This window comes from Typopeltis vanoorti, chromosome 4 (assembly GCF_054136105.1).
Source record: "Typopeltis vanoorti isolate ZY-2024b chromosome 4, IOZ_Tvanoo_1.0, whole genome shotgun sequence".
NCBI lineage: Eukaryota > Metazoa > Arthropoda > Arachnida > Uropygi > Thelyphonidae > Typopeltis > Typopeltis vanoorti.
In genome coordinates, this window is record NC_143552.1 from 50,947,501 (window position 1) to 50,966,405 (window position 18,905).

The 18,905-nt window shown below is 38.6% G+C and overlaps 2 protein-coding genes across 8 annotated transcripts in view; one reads left to right on the forward strand and one right to left on the reverse strand.

The window, feature by feature from the left end:
* The window catches only part of mbc (dedicator of cytokinesis protein myoblast city), a 643,249-nt gene extending 624,735 nt beyond the window's left edge, over nucleotides 1–18,514 (reverse strand). For both annotated transcript variants that reach the window (XM_090391142.1, XM_090391141.1), the window contains exon 1: nucleotides 18,382–18,514. In XM_090391142.1, the coding sequence (XP_090247268.1) occupies nucleotides 18,382–18,427 (46 nt within the window). In that variant the 5' untranslated portion in view covers nucleotides 18,428–18,514. The remainder of the gene's footprint in view (nucleotides 1–18,381) is intronic.
* A 137-nt stretch (nucleotides 18,515–18,651) lies between these two features.
* Nucleotides 18,652–18,905, forward strand: part of LOC150107294 (cilia- and flagella-associated protein 206) — a 330,352-nt gene continuing 330,098 nt past the window's right edge. For all 6 annotated transcript variants that reach the window (XM_090391143.1, XM_090391149.1, XM_090391147.1 and 3 more), the window contains exon 1: nucleotides 18,652–18,734. The gene's annotated coding sequence lies outside the window, so the exon portion shown is untranslated. The remainder of the gene's footprint in view (nucleotides 18,735–18,905) is intronic.

The following is an 18,905-nucleotide window of genomic DNA, read 5'->3' on the forward strand; positions in this document are numbered from 1 at the left end:
GCAAGTCACATAAACTGCTTTTAATAAAAATTAAATTAGAATTTAATTTAATTTAAATTGAATTTAAACTTAAATTTAACTTTAAATTAATAGTTTACAGTTTTACAGTTCTGCTTTGTAAAAGTGCAACAACTTGCATGAATTAGGTGATTCAAATGAGTGGAATTGCTATTTTACATTAAAATGGCAATTCCACTCATCCATCTAAAAGACTGGGCTGCAATTCTAGCTCGCCTCCTCGTGGTGCACCCTGGGTCATGCTAAAGAGCTAGAGCGACTGGCGGCCAGATCATTGTGCAATCTCCTGACCATACTTACACATGGAAACTCAAAACCTTCACAACGGTTCTTCTTCGAACCAGCTGATAAGGAATATTGGACATAATATCTGTATCTTCTCGCTAAATGTTGAGGGTATTAGCGTATCAAAATGTCAATGTCTTTCTAAACTTCTATGAGAAAAAAAATGTCGATCAACTTCTCATTCAAGAATCACATATCGAAACTGAAGATCAAGTTAAATCTAGAGCAATAATCCCTGGCTACGACATTCTCGAGATTACTTACAGTCGTAACTACGGCAACATAACATATGCCCGAAATGTCTTGAGAATGCTGTGCTGATTTCTTCTTCGACTGATGACGAAATCTATAAGATCGCTGTTAAAATAGGGGACATTATGATTGTGAATGTATATAAACCACCTGCAACTGTTTGGCCAATTGATGTTCTACAGACATACTCTCACCCAACAGTGTACTCTGGAGACTTCAACAGTCATCATACTTCTTGGAAATACGATCGAAATGATCAAAATGGGGAAATATTAGCTGAATGGGCAGATCAACACCGTCTTCACTTGGATTTTGATGTCAAGGAAAAAGGTACCTTTAAATCAAGAGCCTGGAATAAGGAATATAACCCAGATTTGACATTCATCTCCACTGATAGTGAAAATCAGCCTCTACAGACTTTCAGACATATTCTTGAGGTTTTTCCAAATAGCCAGTACTGTCCCATCTTTATGGAATTAGGAGCACAAATTCCAGTGATAACATCATTTCCTAGACCAAGATGGAATTTCCAAAAAGCCGACTGGGAAAACTTCACTGAGGATCTAGACGCATGCCTTAGAAGAATTCCCCCAACTTACAAAAAACTATACATGGTTTACTGGAGTAGTTATAGCGGAGGCAAAAATACACATTCCTCGAGGCTACCGAAAAGAATACGTGCCTGGATGGACCAGTGAAAGCGAATCCCTGTATCGGGAATTCCTTGAAAGTAAGGATCCTGAGATAGGAGAAGAACTGCTCCATAGTCTCAACACTGCCTGTAGGGAAAAGCGGATTCAAATAATTGAAAGCATAGATTTCAAATACTCTAGTAGAAAAGCTTGGTCGCTACTTAAAAACCTTGGCTCAAGCCCCTCTGTACCAAAGAAATCTCCTCTTGTCGATCCGAATCAGATTGTTTCACTTTCTAGAGCTCCGATAGATAAAGAACATACTAAAGAGGTAAAGTGCAAACTAAAGGCTGTGAAGTCTGTAACTCAAAAGAATTAACAATTCTCTTTGCCTTTTTCCCTGTGAGGAAATATCCTTGGCGCTTCAAAACATCAAAATGAGGAAGGCTCCTGGATTTGACAATATTCATAACGAATTCCTGATGTACTGTGGACCTAATGCAAGATCGTGGCTGGCTAAGTTCTTTAACGATATACTTGAAAGTGGCAGCGTTCCTAAAGAATTTAAAAGGACAAAAATCATTGCAGTGTTAAAACCAGGTAAGCCAGCAGACAGAACTGAAAGCTATCGCCACATAGCTTTCAGTTCTGTAAACAGGCAGGACAGCGAATATCAGAATTTCTGAACACAAGGACTACATCCGGTTTCACAAGTACAGCCATTCTGGTCTTGCGGACCATGCTCTGGATACATGCCACAGAATACGGTGGAAGAAAGCTACAGTAATAAATCGTAGCAAATACAAATTCGAAGGACTATTTATGGAATCAGCCTCAGCCCTAAGAAATTCTCCAAACCTCAACAAATTTGGTTGTATGTGACTGCCCCAAATTTGGGAGGCTTACATCAGCAGACCTTCAACCCAACGACTAAGAACACCTACTTAGCCCGCTAGAGGGCACCATCAGGACTTTTAGGAGAACAATAGCTTCATCTCTTCATTCCCAGTTACTGTGTTTGTAGTACCTGCGTGCACGTGCCTTTTTTTGTAAGTTCCTTTAAAAGATGGCAACGTGATGTTGCCGAAATATCGGAAAAAATATTTATTAAAGTAATATTTACTTTATATCCTTAACTACATTGTTCAATTCCTTAAGTGTTTTAATAATGTAGCATTCATGGTTTTGCTATGAAACAAATACAAGTCGGTGCATCCACCCACCAGCCTCCCTAAACCATCACGATGCCTCCACCATAGTGTCTCTTTCTCTTTCACAGATATTAAAGGGATAATTTGTCCCTGCTTTCTGAAGCAAATTGAGACTCACCTGTAAACAATATCATCCACCACTGGCCTTGATTCCAGTTGACGTGTAGCCTGGCCTGTTTCAAACCCCTTTAAGTCATGAAAGAGACTTTATCAAGTAGATGTTAAAAAAAAAGCTTTTGCTATAGCAGTACACATGATAAGACAAATCACAAACATCCATGCCTGCAGCAAGATTCAAACCCGTGACCTATTGGTTGGAGAGTGGGTATGCTAGCCACCCAGCCAACCGGGCTGGCCAATGTTTAATGGAGAAGCTCCGTTATACTTCTAACATAAGTATCCTTTTCCTAAGGATAATTGGCACACCTGTGACACACACCACTGACTACAAATCTAACTGATTCAACTCCACCATATACGACTCTTTGATGTCTGTCCATCCCCATTTGCTCCTAACTTATAACAGTGTTCTATGCAGTATAGTTATACCTTCACAAATTTCTGCAATATCATAGTTTATCCATTTCCCTTAATGAACTCAGTTGTCAATTTACAGAAAGCAAGTATTTTACTAAGAGTATTTTGCATCTTCTCCGTAGAGCAGGGATCAGCAACGCAGTGCCCGCAGTGAATTTTTAGTGTGCCCTCAGAGAAATTATTGTAAACTGCTTTGGAGCTTGCAGTGGTAATTTTGCAGCGTAGATCGCAGTATATCTGAGAGATACATTCATTACTAGTATGTGCTAAAGTGCAAGAAAATAATGAAAAAACACTGTGACACCAACACTGAATCCAACATTATTTCATAGCCGAATATAGAAACCACAAGAGTTTCGTGCCGAATATATATAAACTAAAAGTTTGGGGATGCAAGCATAAGTAGTGCCTTATGGGCAACTCGTAGTAAAGGTGGAGCAAGTTCCAGACCTCTTTCCTTAGTATTTTCCATAAATGTAAAGCACATCTTCTAGAGGGACATATATGATAAATATTGAATCCAACATTATTTCATAGCTGAATATAGAAACTACAAGAGTTTCGTGCCGAATATATAAAAACTAAAAGTTTCGGCGGATGCAAGCATAAGTAGTGCCTTATGGGCAACTCATAGTAAAGGAAGAGCGAGTGCCAGACCTCTTTCCTTAGAATTTTCCATAAATGTAAAGCACATCTTCTAGAGAGACATGTATGATAAATATTGAATCGAACATTATTTCATAGCCGAATATAGAAACTACAAGAGTTTCGTGCCGAATATATAGAAACTAAAAGTTATGGCGGATGCAAGCATAAGTAGTGCGTTATGGGCAACTCGTAGTAAAAGGTAGAGCAAGCTCCAGACCTCTTTCCTTAGTATTTTCCATTAATGTAAAGCACATCTTCTAGAGGGACATGTATAATAAATATTGAATCCAACATTATTTCATAGCCGAATATAGAAACTACAACAGTTTCATGGCAAATATATAGAAACTAAAAGTTTGGGGATGCAAGCATAAGTAGTGCCTTATGGGCAACTCGTAGTAAAGGTGGAACAAGCTCCAGATCTCTTTCCTTAGTATTTTCCATAAATGTAAAGCACATCCTGCAGAGGTCAGCAACCTTTTTAATATGAAGGGCGCAATATAAAATTGCACTCTTCATATGAAAGTGAGAAGAAAACTCTTCTATTAGTATTCTAATGTATTTGTTTATTGTGCAATAATAGTGTAGCTATTTTTGAAAAAAGTAATATAGAAAGACATTTCAAAACCAGGGGCTCACTTTAGTGAGTACGGGCGTGGCAAACCCGAGGTACCTGATGCTGGACCATGCCGTACTTCATGTAATATACATCTGTTTTATTATCTGTAGACTGGTCCCTCCTCTTCCTCCCATGCTTCTTTCTTTCTTCTCGCTCCTTCCCCTGAATCCTATTAGAGTATTCAAGGAGAATCTTTCTTATTTTGCTGTGTCATTTCGTCTTGTGCTAACAGGACATTATCAAACACTGTCGCATGATCAGGCCATCAAAAAATGTTCATACTGCATCATCCGTCGTGCAGGTTACCAAGGAAAGCGTTCGGGGTTTTAGGCAGAGGGACCTGTTCGAAAAATATGTTACAGTCTCCCTTAGACACCACTTCTCAGCACTCTGCTAGAGGAAACTCCATCAATGGGCCCAATACCTATTTGGGGAGGTGTTTAGGGGCAGTGCAAAGATATGGTTCTGCAAAAGGACGGAAATGGCAATGACAACGACACCAGACTATGGCTTTAGGCAACTGGAACATCTTCTCTCTGACAGGGGAGGAGTTGGAACTGGTCGAGGAAGCCAAGCGCTATCGGCTAGACTTAGTCGGGCTTTCTTCGACCAAGAGGAGAGGCTCTGGAACTGTCGACTTGGATAAGGGGTGGAAGCTCTACTACTCTGGTGTGAGCCTGACAATGTCTGCTCAGGCAGGTGTGGGGATACTCACAAGCCCCCAGCTGTCAGACTGTGTTGCTGAGTGGATCCCATTGGGGGAAATGGGTATGTGTGTTAAGGCTTCAGATGAAAAACCATGATTTGGCTGTGGTGCAAGCCTATGCACCTAATCTGGAGTCAGACTACTCAGCCTTCCTAGAGGAAGTGGATGCTGCTTTTGATAGGGTGGCAGACATGGAATCAGTCCTGCTAATGGGTGACTTCAATGCACATGTTGGAACAGATGACCAGACATGGAGGGGTGTGGTTGGGAGGAACGGCGCCTCTGACCTTAATGCGAATGGATTGAAATTATTGGACTTCTACCGTACTAACAGCTTGTCCATAATGAATACCTTCATCCAGCACCAAGAAGTCCATAGTTCCTTTGTTCTAGTGTATACCTGGTACAGGGATACACTAGAACAAAGGTCTCTGATTGACTTCTTTATAGTCTCAGCAGATCTATTTTCCTCAGTGTTGGACGTTCGTGTGAGAAGAGAGGGCAGAACTGTCAACTGACCACCACCGTGTTGTGTGCACTCTATGGCTTCAGAAACCAGATGCTACCATGAACGCTGGTAGGCCTAAGCAGCTATATTGCGTGAAATGGTAGCCATTGGAAAATGAGGTTGTGAGGAAGAATTTTGTAGATGACATTTCCTCCAGGTTCAAAGAGATTCCCAAGCATACTGCAGATGTTGAGGAGGAGTGGAAGCTGTTCAGAACAACTGTCACTGCCTCTGCACTCTCATGCTGTGGCAGAAAGTGGCTCGGCGTGGCAATGGGCAGTGAGAAAAGGACACCTTGGTGGAACCAAGAAGTCCAAAAAACTGTTCGGGCAAAAAAGGAGTCCTACCTAACATGGCTTAGGGTCAAGTCATCACCTGAGATGCGTTTGCGGTATGTTGAGGCACGAAAAGCTGCTGCTAAGGCAGTAAAGACAGCAAAGCAGAAGGCTTGGGAATCCTTTGGAGAAAGACTAGACTCATCCTATGCAAATGCAAACAAAGTATTCTGGCAGACCATCTGCTGCCTTCAAGGGAGGAAATCGTGCACAGCAAGGGCAATTAAGGCCTCTGATGATGCACTTTTAACAACCGAGAAGGATATCCTCCACAGATGGAGGGAATACTTTGAGAGCCTTCTTAACCCGGGTGGCCCAGCAGTTGTGGACATCCAAGAGGTGCAGATCGGGGCAATGACTAGTCTCACAGCAGAAGAGGTCCATTTAGCAATAAAATCACTAAAATCGGGCAAGGCTGCTGGCGATGATGAAATTCGGCCCGAAATGCTAAACGCCTTAAATCGAGACGGTGTTCTCTGGCTAACTCGAGTGTGTCAGGCTGCTTATATATCTGGGCGAGCACCAAAGCAATGGCAGACAGGCATAATAATACCAGTATTCAAGAAGGGAGACCAGAAGGACTGCCGTAACTATCATGGCATCTCTCTGCTCAGCCTGCCTGGGAAAGTGTATGCTAAGTGCTTGGAAAGACGGTGCAGGAGCATAGTTGAGTCAAAGTTCCAAGAAGAACAATGTGGCTTTCATCCTGGTAGAAGCACAACTGACCAAATCTTCACTTTAAGGCAAGTCTTTGAGAAATCTTGGGAATATGCCAAGAATGTCTACACATGTTTTGTGGACTTGGAGAAGGCATATGACCGGGTTCCTCGGGATAAGCTTCGGCAAGTAGTGCAGGAGTATGGAGTGGATAGCCAACTATTAGCTGCCATCAAGTCCCTGTATGAGTGCCCAGAGTTTTGTATCAGGGTAAACAGCACAAAGTCTGAACCTTTCACAGTCTCCGTTGGCCTCTGCCAAGGGTGTGTTCTGTCACCCCTCCTTTTCATAATATTTATGGACTGGATTGATAGGCACAACCGAGGCAGCGAGTGTGTCAGAATTGGAAGATGTAGCATTGGACGTCTGCTTTTTGCAGATGACCTAGTTCTGCTTAGCTCTTCCACAGATGACCTCCAGCAGACCTTGAATAGGTTTGTAGCTGTTCATGCAGACGCCAGAATGAAGATCAGTGTGGCCAAAACTGAAACATTTGTGGTCTCAAGACAACCATCCTAGTGCACTCAACATGTAAGTGGAGTCCCAATGAGGCAGGTGGAGAAGTTTAAATACCTTGGGTCCATATTCACGAATGATGGAAAATGGGACGTAGAGCTAGATACTCGAATTGGCTTAGCAAGCTCAATATTGCAGGAGCTTGGCCGTTTGGTAGTATTGAAGTGGGAGTTAAGCCAGAAGGCAAAGCTGGCTGTCTTTAATACAGTCTATGTCCCCATCCTCACGTATGGTCATGAGAGTTGGGTAATAACCGAAAGAATGCAGACACGAATCCAAGCGACTGAAATGAGGTTCCTTCGAGGGGTTGCGAGGCTGACAAGACTCGACAGAGTCAGAAGCTCTGCAATTCAGGAAACCCTCAATACTCAACCGCTGCTTCTCCATGTTGAGAGATCACAGTTACGTTGGTATGGGCATCTGGTCAGAATGCCACAAGAGAGGCTCCCTCAGCAGGCCCTCTTTGCCAAGCCAGAGGGTGGGAGGCCACGTGGAAGGCCAAGGACTTGCTGGATAGATTATATCCAAAACCTTGGGTGGACACGTTTGAGAATCCCACCAGAACACCTGAGCTTGGTGGCAGAGGATCGTGACCATTGGAAGTTCCTCTTGCAGCTATTGCCCCCACAACCCAAAGAAGGGTGGGCCTTGAAGATGTATGTACATATTTCAAAATTTTTGTATGTATTTCAAAACCATTCATGCCAATTGTAATTTTAAGTTTAATTATTTAAATCAGGAGGAGTCGGCAACACAGAACTTGCGAGCATCATGGCACTCGCAGTATTGTGCCCTTCATGTTAAAAAGGTTTCCGACCACTGCCATAGAGGATTATTAGCTAGCCATTCCTGAATTCTGCCCTTAATCACCAGTCTTGAGATACCTCAGATGTCTTGGAGTCTCTTTATGTAGTAGAACTATCTCGCCCATTTAATTAAGTCTCAGCACTGCCATTTCTCTTGCACTGCCTGTTAAAACATGAGATGATATCTCATCTAATATAACAGATATGTTTCTAAATAAATCTACTTCTTACTATCTTAAATCACATTAATATCAAATTTCTTTATATCCTAGACAGCTCTGCTTTGTTTATCTCTATTGTCATATCAATTCTTGTTGCATCAGTCGCAGCACTATCTCCAAATGGTGGTTATACACTTGAAAAATGATCATTCGGTATTTCAACGATATCTTCTTTTTTCACCTCATTCCCATCCATAATCATTCTTCCTGTTAATCACCACATAGAAAAAGAAATAACTCAATCATTGGGATTTCCTTCTGCATTATAAACTAATTTTCTCTCATAATCTGATTTTGCCTTCCTCACCATGGTCATAATTACAAACATTGTAGTTCAACATATAACTATTTTTTAATTCAAAATTCCATGTGCTTAGCCATTTCTCAGGTCAAAACTGTACGATCACTTCCCTCAAGCAGAGTGATTACCTTGATTATGAACACATATACACTATTGCTATAAGCAAATCCAATACTCTCAAAGGGCCCAGGTACATTCCACATGCTGTTAGAAAGTGCCTGGAGTTTGAGAGTCTCTCCCACAACTGCTGCATAAATGTCATTTCCTTTTACCTTAATTTCCAGACTATGTCTCTCCACAATTGAAGTCTACCCTGATTATTGCTTGGGATGTGCTCACTATGCTAATTTGCTGATAAATGTCATCTGCATCTCCTTTTGCTCCTCTGACTTATAATGGCAATCAGATATATATTTTGTTCTACTGGCTTTTATTTCACATCAAATGCAATGCATTCACCAACTCTACCTTTACAAACCTTCTGCAATCATTAGCAATATTCCTTCTCTGGTCCTATTCTCTCTTTCTATCCTCCCTGAAAATATAATATCCCTTTTACAGTGTATTTCTGTAACAATTTCTTTCTCTGGTTATAATTTTGGCCAATTAAAGCTAACCAATACAAAAAGCAGGAAACAGTGCCTTAGCAATGTTCTTTCCTGATACCTCTGCATATTACAGATACACTGCAATATCTCCTTAGGTTCATAAGTATCCCTGAATCTTTTAATAACATATATCTATCAATGGATGAGTGATTAGCATATCTATTCTCCAACCAACAGGCTGTGGGTTCAAATCCCACCATGGGCATGGACATTTGTGATTGTCTTTAGGTGGGAGATGAACTTCATTGCCTGCTGAAAGTCCAGTGCCTCACGTACTGGAAGCCTGAAGCGGCTTAGAAAAGTTCCATGTTTGGTCTCTAGAGCAGGGTTCCAGACTATGTAAAAACAAAAAAAAAATAATTAAAAAAAATTTTTTTTAATAACTGTAGTATTAACTGGTATAGCAATTTTCACTTCATTAAGAACTTTGTTTTTAAAAACTGTAACTATAGTAGTGCGAGGGAAGTTTAGCCTGTCACCTATCTCAAAGTCTGATACACCATTGTCACTATAATTAACAATTCTAATCTTAGTGATAATGGCTCATTTTTATCTGCCATTATTAACAACAATAAAATAATAGTCAATAATCTGCAGCAAATCACCAAACAGTGAAATAACTTTACATTGATTGATTCATGGCAGAATCATGCTAAAACTGTCACATGAGCAAATGTGACATCATATAAATGGGCACTGGTGATAATTGAAGTCACATGAATGGATTATCGAAAAGCAAAGCTTTATAAGGTGGGGCATTACTGTAGTGGTGCACTTGGATTTTTTTAAAGGCCTTTGAAAGACTGCCATATGACAAGTTAGTAACTAAACTAGAAAAGATGGGAATGTATGACAGATAAGTGAGTAGGATAGGCAATTGGCTATCACATAGGTATCAGGTTATATGAAGAGAAGTGATATTCCAAAAGAGGAAGGTCATTGCCAGTGACCTTTCTCTTTTGCAGTGTACTGCAAAGATCAGTTTGAACCATTATTGTTTAACTAGCATGTTAAAAATATTGGGACCTGGAGACAGATCAAGGTGTGCTGATTATGCAAAGTTGGGAAGACCTATGCGGATCTGAATAGAACATATGGGGGAGCAAGTGAGTCGAGCAATCAGTTTAATGTTGCAAAGTGTAAGGTCTTGCAACTTGGTAGGTAGGTGTATGTAGGTAATAATTGTATGCAGAGCATACTTAACGAGAAAATTCCATTGAATATAGAAGAGATGAAAGATCGGTGGTGGATGACAATGGTAGTGGACAGAGACTTGAAGTTAGGGTGATATTGCTCAATTGTGAGAACGCTGCGACAGATTATGGCAATGCTGAGGAAGATCTTGACATGCAAAAAAAAAGAAGTTATAGTTCTTTTGTATAAAGTCTTGATGAGGCCACATGGAAGTACTTGTGTGTGTGTGCGTGTGCACTGATCTGGCCACCTGGTTTTTATTATTATTATTATCTGAGACCTCCAGGGAGTCAAGGACTTATTGAGGGAGGCTGTAAATTACTCAACCCAGCTATCATCCCTACCCTTGAATTCATTCACACTAGATGCACTCACTACCTGTAAGGACAAATTATTCCACTCACCTCTCTGGGAGAAAAACCTAGCTCTTACCCCTTTCTTGACTGCAAATAAATTTAACTTCCATGGATGCCCCCATGTTCTCTCCCCACCTTCATATAACGAAAAATTTCATCAGTTGAAATGCTATAACACCCATTCAAAAATTTATAGACGTCTATCATATCATCCCTCTTTCTCCTGTTAACCAGTCTGTAATCCACACTCGCAATCTGTCCTCATAATCTAAATCCCATAATCTGGATATAATCTTTGTAACTCTTCTTTTTGCACCCTTTCCACAGCTTCTTTATCCCCTTAAAACCTGGGAGGACCAAATCTGCACACAGTAATCAGTGTGGTCTTATCAAAGCCATATAAAGGGGCAAAATTACTTCCTTATCCTTGATGTCAAGGTTTGCTTCAACATAGCAATTATCCTCTGAGTTGTATTTGCAACTTTTGCTAAGTGACCTTTGAACTTTAAATTCTTATCCACCAATATACCAAGATCCCTTACCTCTTCCATTTCTTGTAGCATAACCCCGCTAATATAATATGCCGCTGGATCTCTAATCATGCCAAAGAGCATAACTTTACACTTACTAACATTAAACTGACAGCCATTTTCGTTTGCCCAGATTTCCAGTCTATCCAAATCATTTTGTAATTGCTGAATATCAGTAGCATCCCTGATTGCCCTGCCTATCTTCATATCATCAGCAAATAATTGCAAATCTGATGATAGACCCTGCTTGATGTTATTAATGTATAGATTGAACAATAATGCCCCAAGGACTGAACCCTGAGGTACACCACTGGTTACCTTAAATCTGGCAGATTCACACCCACTGTATAACACTTTTTTGATATCTGTCTGTCAACCATCCCCTGATCCAAGTCAATAGATTATGTTCCAATCCCATTTACACAACAGCCTATCAAATGCCTTAGAAAAATCCAACATTATCATAGTGTATCCATTCCCTTTATCCAACTTGGCTGTAACATTGTTATAAAATATGACCTTCCTTTAGTAAACCCATGCTGTTCCCTGCAGAGTATAGAATGCTTGTCTATCCATTTCTGTATGCGAGTTCTTACCAACTTCTCTAAAATCTTCACTACCACACCAGAGATACTAATAGGTCAGTAGTTACACACATCAGTTTTTGCACCACCCTTCTGCAATGGAATTATCATACATTCCTTCTATTCCTGTGGTATCATTCCAGAGCTGAGACTCAAGTTATACAAATGTGTAAAAGGCCTAGCCAATTCAGCTGAACATTCCTTTAACAAATGGGCAGATATTCCATCTGTCCCTATTGACAAATTCTTATCCAGGTTATGCAAGAGCTTTTCAACCTCATTTTCATGAACCTCTAACTCTTCATACAACATAGCAGTAGCACCTGCTACTGCTATGTTGTATGAAGTGAGCACTTAGTGAGCACTCATTAACTGAACAATCTCCTTAGCTTTCGACACTCATGTACCATCTGCATTCAATAAAGTTATTTTCCACATTCATTCTTTCTTTTGCTTGCAACATAACAATAAAATTCTTTTGGATTGCCTTTAGCTTGCATGGCCAATTTCTTCTCATACTCCGTTTTAGCTTTTCTCACAATACTGGTTACTTTTCTGGCCTGAGCTTTATATATTTCATAATTTCTCTCAGTCTTATTCTCATGATATTCTTTCCACATCATCTTCTTCTTGTGGATCTCTAGCTTAATAAGGCTGCACATCCACTTCACTCCCAACCTATTTATTCTTCGGACACTAGGGATACGTTGAGATACCGCCTCATTCAAGCACTTTTTCAAAGATTCCCATGCATTGCTGACATTTTTTCCATTCAGTAACTGATACCATGGGACCAAAGATAGTATTCTTCTAAGTTGATCATAATTTCCAGCTTTGTAATTTAGCATGTAGCCTGATTTAATCGGAGCTTCAATACAAGTAGATACTTCCCAAGAAAGAGCAGCATGATCACTGTCACCAATTGGTGGTAAAATAGTCATATTCTTGACAGAGATCCCTTCTGATGCTATGAACAAATCCAACACTTTTTAGACCTCGAGTTCCTTCTTTCACATGCTGCTTGAGAAAGTTATCTCGCAACAATTCAAAAAATTCCTGTTCTTTCTGATCATGAGATTTTTCTTCTACCCAATCAATGTTTGGAAAATTAAAGTCACCCATAATGATCATTCACTTGGTACCCAAAGGGTAAATTGGCAATGCATTTCTTCGTCCCCTGCAAACTGAACTGCCAGGTCTGTAGCAACATCCCACCATATACAGGTATCCCTCGATTAACGGGGTTAATTAATCCCTCGATGTTACCACATATATCCAAATCGTGTTAATCAAATCTAATAATCAATAGTAAAAAGTACAATTCGTCCCTGATCGATTACTATACTAATAGTTCATCTTATATGGTACTCTTTTAAGAAATATAAAAAATGAATGTAAAGTAAATGTTTAGTAAATACTTGTACCTACATTAGTTATTGCCATTTTTTTAATCAAAGAAGTTATAAAGAGTCATTTGAACAGTTTTAGTTTTTTCTTATTGGCATAAATTCTACAATAACAAGCAAATTGACTCTCCAGACCTCGGCAAACAAGCATTCTCCGATTAACATCGGATCCATATCCATTACTTATTGCTTAAGCGATTCTAAACTGCGAAATATTCCATCCAGTTCTTTGATTGTTATTTCCTTTGGAACCTCATCTTCACATTCCATTTGTTCGTTGTCTTCATATGTGCATTATTCAATTTCAAGAAGATCGCTGTCACTGAAATCTTTTGAATTTGAATTGAATAATTCTTTAACATCTTCTGCATCAACATCATCAAAACCGAGATCTTCACCAATTGAAACGATTTCTTTGACCATGTTGTTCACAGAAGTTTGAAAACAACCTAAGTCATTAGTGCATTCTGGCAGAAGGTTATTCCAAACAACTTTCATGCAACTAGAAGACACTTGCTTCCACAAGTCACGAATGTTCTCAATTGCGTGTTTAATGATAAATTTTTTCCAAAATTCGTGGAGCATAATCGCATTTTCTCCCATTGTTGTTTCTACTCCCTTCGAGAACGTCTTTTTAAGAAAATAGGCTTTGAAAGTTACAATGACTCCCATGTCCATAGGTTGTAACAATGATGTTGTATTTGGTGGGAAAAATAAAACTTTCACATTCTTACATAGATCATTAAGAGAATTTGGATGACCACGAGGCGAGCAGCCTCGTGGCATGAGCATTATTTTGCATGGTAAATTTAAAGGCATGTTAATCAAAACTCTTGCCGCGTATATCAAAGGATTGCTGCAATTAATTTCGCTGTGATAATCAAATCCACGTTAAGCAAGGAATACCTGTATTTCATTCTGTTAACCTCCACTCCACACCAAATAGACTAAAACTCATCACTACATGGGACATTGTTACGATCGTTGTTTTTTTGTATTTCTACCCTAATTGGACTTAAGTCATCTGATATCATTAGTAGCAATCTTCCTCCTCTCCTAAATCATCTGTCATTCCTAAAAATAGTATATCCATTACACTCAATCCCACTTACCATATCTAATTCTGATAGCCAGGTTTCACTAATGCCAACAATCTTAGGCCACATCGTATTTAATAAAGCAACAAACTCAACCCCTTTGTTTCTAATGCTCCTGGCATTGTGTATAGACATAATAAATTACGACCTAGCCTATTCTTATAATTAGATACGCAATGTATTTGGTCTTGTTCTAGAATTTTCTCTTTTCCCTCTCCAGACATACTTAAAAGGTCCGAACCCAAAGCATATTTTTCCAATCCTTCACTACATACATAACCATGTTCAAAGGCATTTATATCTTTATCACGTTTGTATACCATGGCTGAACTTTCACACACATTTTCCCTCATTCCTCCCTTGATGATTTGGTTCCCTGACTCTCTGCATTAAGTCTCATACCAAGAAGTAATTTCTCCAGACTTCTGATGTCAAATGAATTCAAGTGCTTTTCAAGAGGATAAGGATATATTTGTGTCCAGAGAAGATTCACCAAGTCAACATTATGCCTCTTGAATCTGATATATAAAGACAGATTAAGGGAGTACAATTTGCTGAGATTTGAGAATAGAGAAGGAGAGGGATATGACTGAGACATGTAAGTTGGTGATGAGGGGTTGCTACCAGATTAACAGATTTTTCAGAGAGTGGAGAGAGAAAGGCAGAAGAAAAAGAAAAAGTGTGAGCAAGGGAGTGAGGAGTAAGTCTGCATGAAGAGTGGCTAGAATATGCCAAGTGTGGAAACTGTGTGGGTTTAAGGCTTAGTGAACTTTTTTTTTCTTTTTTTTTTTTTTTGCATGGGTACATGGATCCTCTGCAATGAGACAGCAATCAAAACTGATCAGATAGTAATTCAAATATTTCTTTTGCTTCTGTCAATGTCCCACTATCAATTCATTGAAATTATCCTTCCATGATCATTGTCCTTTTTTTTTTTTTAATCATCACATAAAAGAATTCTTGGAATTTCGTTTGGCCTGCTTGACTAATTTCCCATTACAACTGGATTTTCTTTTCTAAACACCTCTTGCTCCCAAATGTCTTATCCTTTTCATTCTGAGTACACAGTCTGATATGTTTTCTCACACTTCATTTGACCATGTACTGCTTACATCCTATAATCTGTTATACCACCAAGACAAGATGTTTTCTGAGTTTGCAAAAATCATCATCTCTATTAATGATGTTTACAGAACTGTAGTTTAATGTGCATATGATTTTTTAATATGTACAATGAAACTGTATTATTACATATACAATACAAGTTCAATGTAGAAGGGAGATAAATACTATATTAAAGGAATTCAGGGTTAAAGAATCAGAGATATATCAGGTGTTGCATGGGTAAGATGTTAATAAGGATATGGGAAAGGATGACATATCAAAGCATATTTTTAAAGAATGTGCAAAAGAGTTAGCTATACCACCAACCTAGTTATTTAATTATTATTATTATTACTTGACACCTCCAGGGAGTCCCAGACTCATCGAAGGAGGTCACTTGCTCTACAACTCCATCTTCAACACTCAATCCTCCAACTACATTGAACCACATCATCTACACCAACGGCATTTACTGTCCACCATCACTAGTATTTTCACAGACAATCACAAACATCCATGCCCACAGCAGGATTCAAGCCAGCAACCTTTTGGTTGGAGAGCGGATACGCTGACCATTCGGCCAACCAGGCCGGCTAGTCTTGTAGTGGGAAATGTTACTAAAGAATGGAAAGAAGACGAAATAGCACCACTTCATAAGCATGGTTCTATGTGTTTCCAATTATAGACCAGTTTCAAAATCAAAATGAGTTTCCAATTATAGACCAGTCAGTATATCTACGGTTGTGGTCAGGGTAATGGAGAAAGTGGTTAGGAACAGAATACAAGAATAGAAGTTGATGGACATAGGATTCTCTATTGGGTGAGCAGGGTTTATAAAGAGTACATCTTATTTTAGCAGTCTTCTTATATTTCATGATAAGATGACAAATGTGTTAGATAAGGGAGATTCATATACAGTAATATTCTTGGACTTGGCCAAGTAACAAGTTGGTGTATAAACTGTAGAAGATGGAAGTAGATAATAAATTTGTCAGATGATGATTGACTGTGAACAATGATAGCAGGCATATGTCGGAACATTGTCTCAGAAGAGAAAAGTTAACAGTGACATGCCTTTGGGCTCTTGGGTTCTTGCTTAGTTTATAGATTAATGATATTTCATGCCAACTGACTAGGATCTTCAAATGTTTGCTGACAATACAAAGTTGGGGAAAATTATAAGAAGTATTGCTGATGTCAATTTTCTTCAGGAAGATCTGAATAGACTTTTAAGCTTGAACAGGGAAGTGAGGTTGTAGTTTTATTATTAATAAATATAAGTGCTACACTTTGGAGTGCAGAGATATAAGGCTGTGTAGTGTATTGGTGGAACTGTACTTCAGGAAGTAGAACAGATTCAGGATCTTGGTGTGGTGGATGACAATGTGCTAAAGCTCTGTGGGCACACTGCAAGTATTGCAAAGGCTGCACATTATACTTATAATACTATGACAAGTAGGGACAGGGATGAGAGTAGTGGTGATGCTTCTGGATATGGTAAGACCACACATGGATTATTATGCTCAAATTTGGTCATCTAGTTTTCATTGCGATATGGAAACTGTAGAAAGGATCCAGAATAAATTATGAAAGCAATAACATGACTGAAATGTCAGTTGCGCAGAGAGGTTGATGAAATGCAGATTGAGACCATGGTGGATAAGAGGAAAAGGGGTGAAAACAGGTTAATATGGAGGGAATTATAAAAAAAATTATGGAACGTTAGAAGGGGAAGAATGAGAGGTCATTCATGGAAGTTGTCATTATTATTATTATATGCCTGTAAATTGTTTGTATGACCAATTTGTCTGGATGCAGGATGAAAAACCTAAGTTTCTAAGAGAAAAAAGCCTGCTACCTTCACATGAGATCAGCTAACTCGCCTTCAATTGAAAAAAATCCATACAAAGATTCCTCTCGTCATGATGAGAACTGAATTCAGGTCCTTTTCAATGGAAAGGTGCAACATCCCAATTTTCTTCCAACAGCAATATGGAGTTGCTAAGTTGTGGAAAGGTTTGATGAAGAAGAGTATGAAGAGTAAATTTTTTTTAAATTGAGAGTTAAAAGTAGCAGGTAAGTGGAATGCACTGTAAATGCAAAGGGTGCAAAAAACTTCAGCGTTCAATGAGAGATATGTTGCTAGTTAGTGGGCCTTCCACAAAAAGTCTGCTGGCTTCATGACGATTACTGTAAAAACAAATTATATCCAATAAAAACGTAACTTTTATAAGACACGATTTTTATACATTTATAAGACTAAAGAGGTAAGTCTATTATTATTATTATTACATGACACTTCCAAGGAGTCCTGAGACTCATCGAGGGAGGACATCTACTCAAACAACTCTCTGTCTCCACCAACTAAGCAAGCTATATCATTTACACCATCTACTGCCCACCACCACACTAGCATTTTCATTAATAGATAATCACAAACATCCATGCTCACAGGGAGATTCGAACCCCCAGCCTTTTGACTGAAGAGTGGATATGCTAACCACTCGCATTTTATATAATAATTGTGATATTTAATCTACAGTTGTACTCGTTCAACATAACTCCTGGTTGTGTTCACAAAGGAATAACTTTTGAAAAGGGATACTATACTTGCCCTACTTACATCCTTTTTAATTTGTCGCATTACTGTATAGAACGCGAATAATACAAACTTAATTTATACAGCATCCGGAGCCAAACTGTTATCTACTTTTGTTACATTTCATTCAGGTTAAGAATTTGGGCAATTAGTATAGATTTAAGTTTTTTTTTTAATTATTTAAAATCTGACACAGCTATTTATGATGTTTCTTGTTATTAATAAAACTAAAACTGAAAATCTTCTGTGCTAAGTAAAATATCAATCCTCAGAATGAAATTAATATGACTTCAGTTTATCAAATTATATAAAATTTATGAAGAAACGTGTTATAATTATTCTAAAAATCTTATATCCTAAAATTAAATGTTCACAAACATAACTGTCAATTACATAGCAATTGATGTCTTGCTTTGGCCACACTTTAGATCTCTTTGCTGTTCATTTTTACTGTTAACCTAGTGATTAATAAATTTAGCACTGTTGCAGAATTGCATTATGTACACTATAATAAACAGCACCACATGTATTAAGTGTAACTGCATTCACATTAAATACTACGAGCATCATTAATTGACAGTGCAAACTTACCTACACCGTACTTGGCCCGATCGGATACAGAATTCCAAAGAGCCATTTCGAACGTATAAAAAAACTTGCGTATATATGTATATTTTTATTGTATTTTTTTGGGTGTGTATATTTACAAAACTTCCAAAATCCCTACAAAACTTCCGCACCCAGGCCTACTGGCCGCCATGACTTTTCATAAAAACTTTAAAATAACTTCCTGTTCCGTTTCTCACCAGATGGCATTTGATTTATCAGCCAATGATTTTAACGAAGCCGGTTTGTAGGTCTTTAGGTTTCGTATGTTAAAGAGTGGAAATTTTGTATTAGTTTAAAAATAATAATGGAATAATAATAATAACGATGCTTTTCTGGTATGTTACCTCTCGGGACAGTACTTAACTCTTATATAATTATATAAACAGTACAATCACTTTTGTTCTTCCGATGAGCGAAATTACAATTGTACGATTTTAAATGAATAAATAGTAGGATGGGTACCAATGTTTTGGTGGGAATTATGCCAGTGAAATATATAACATCAA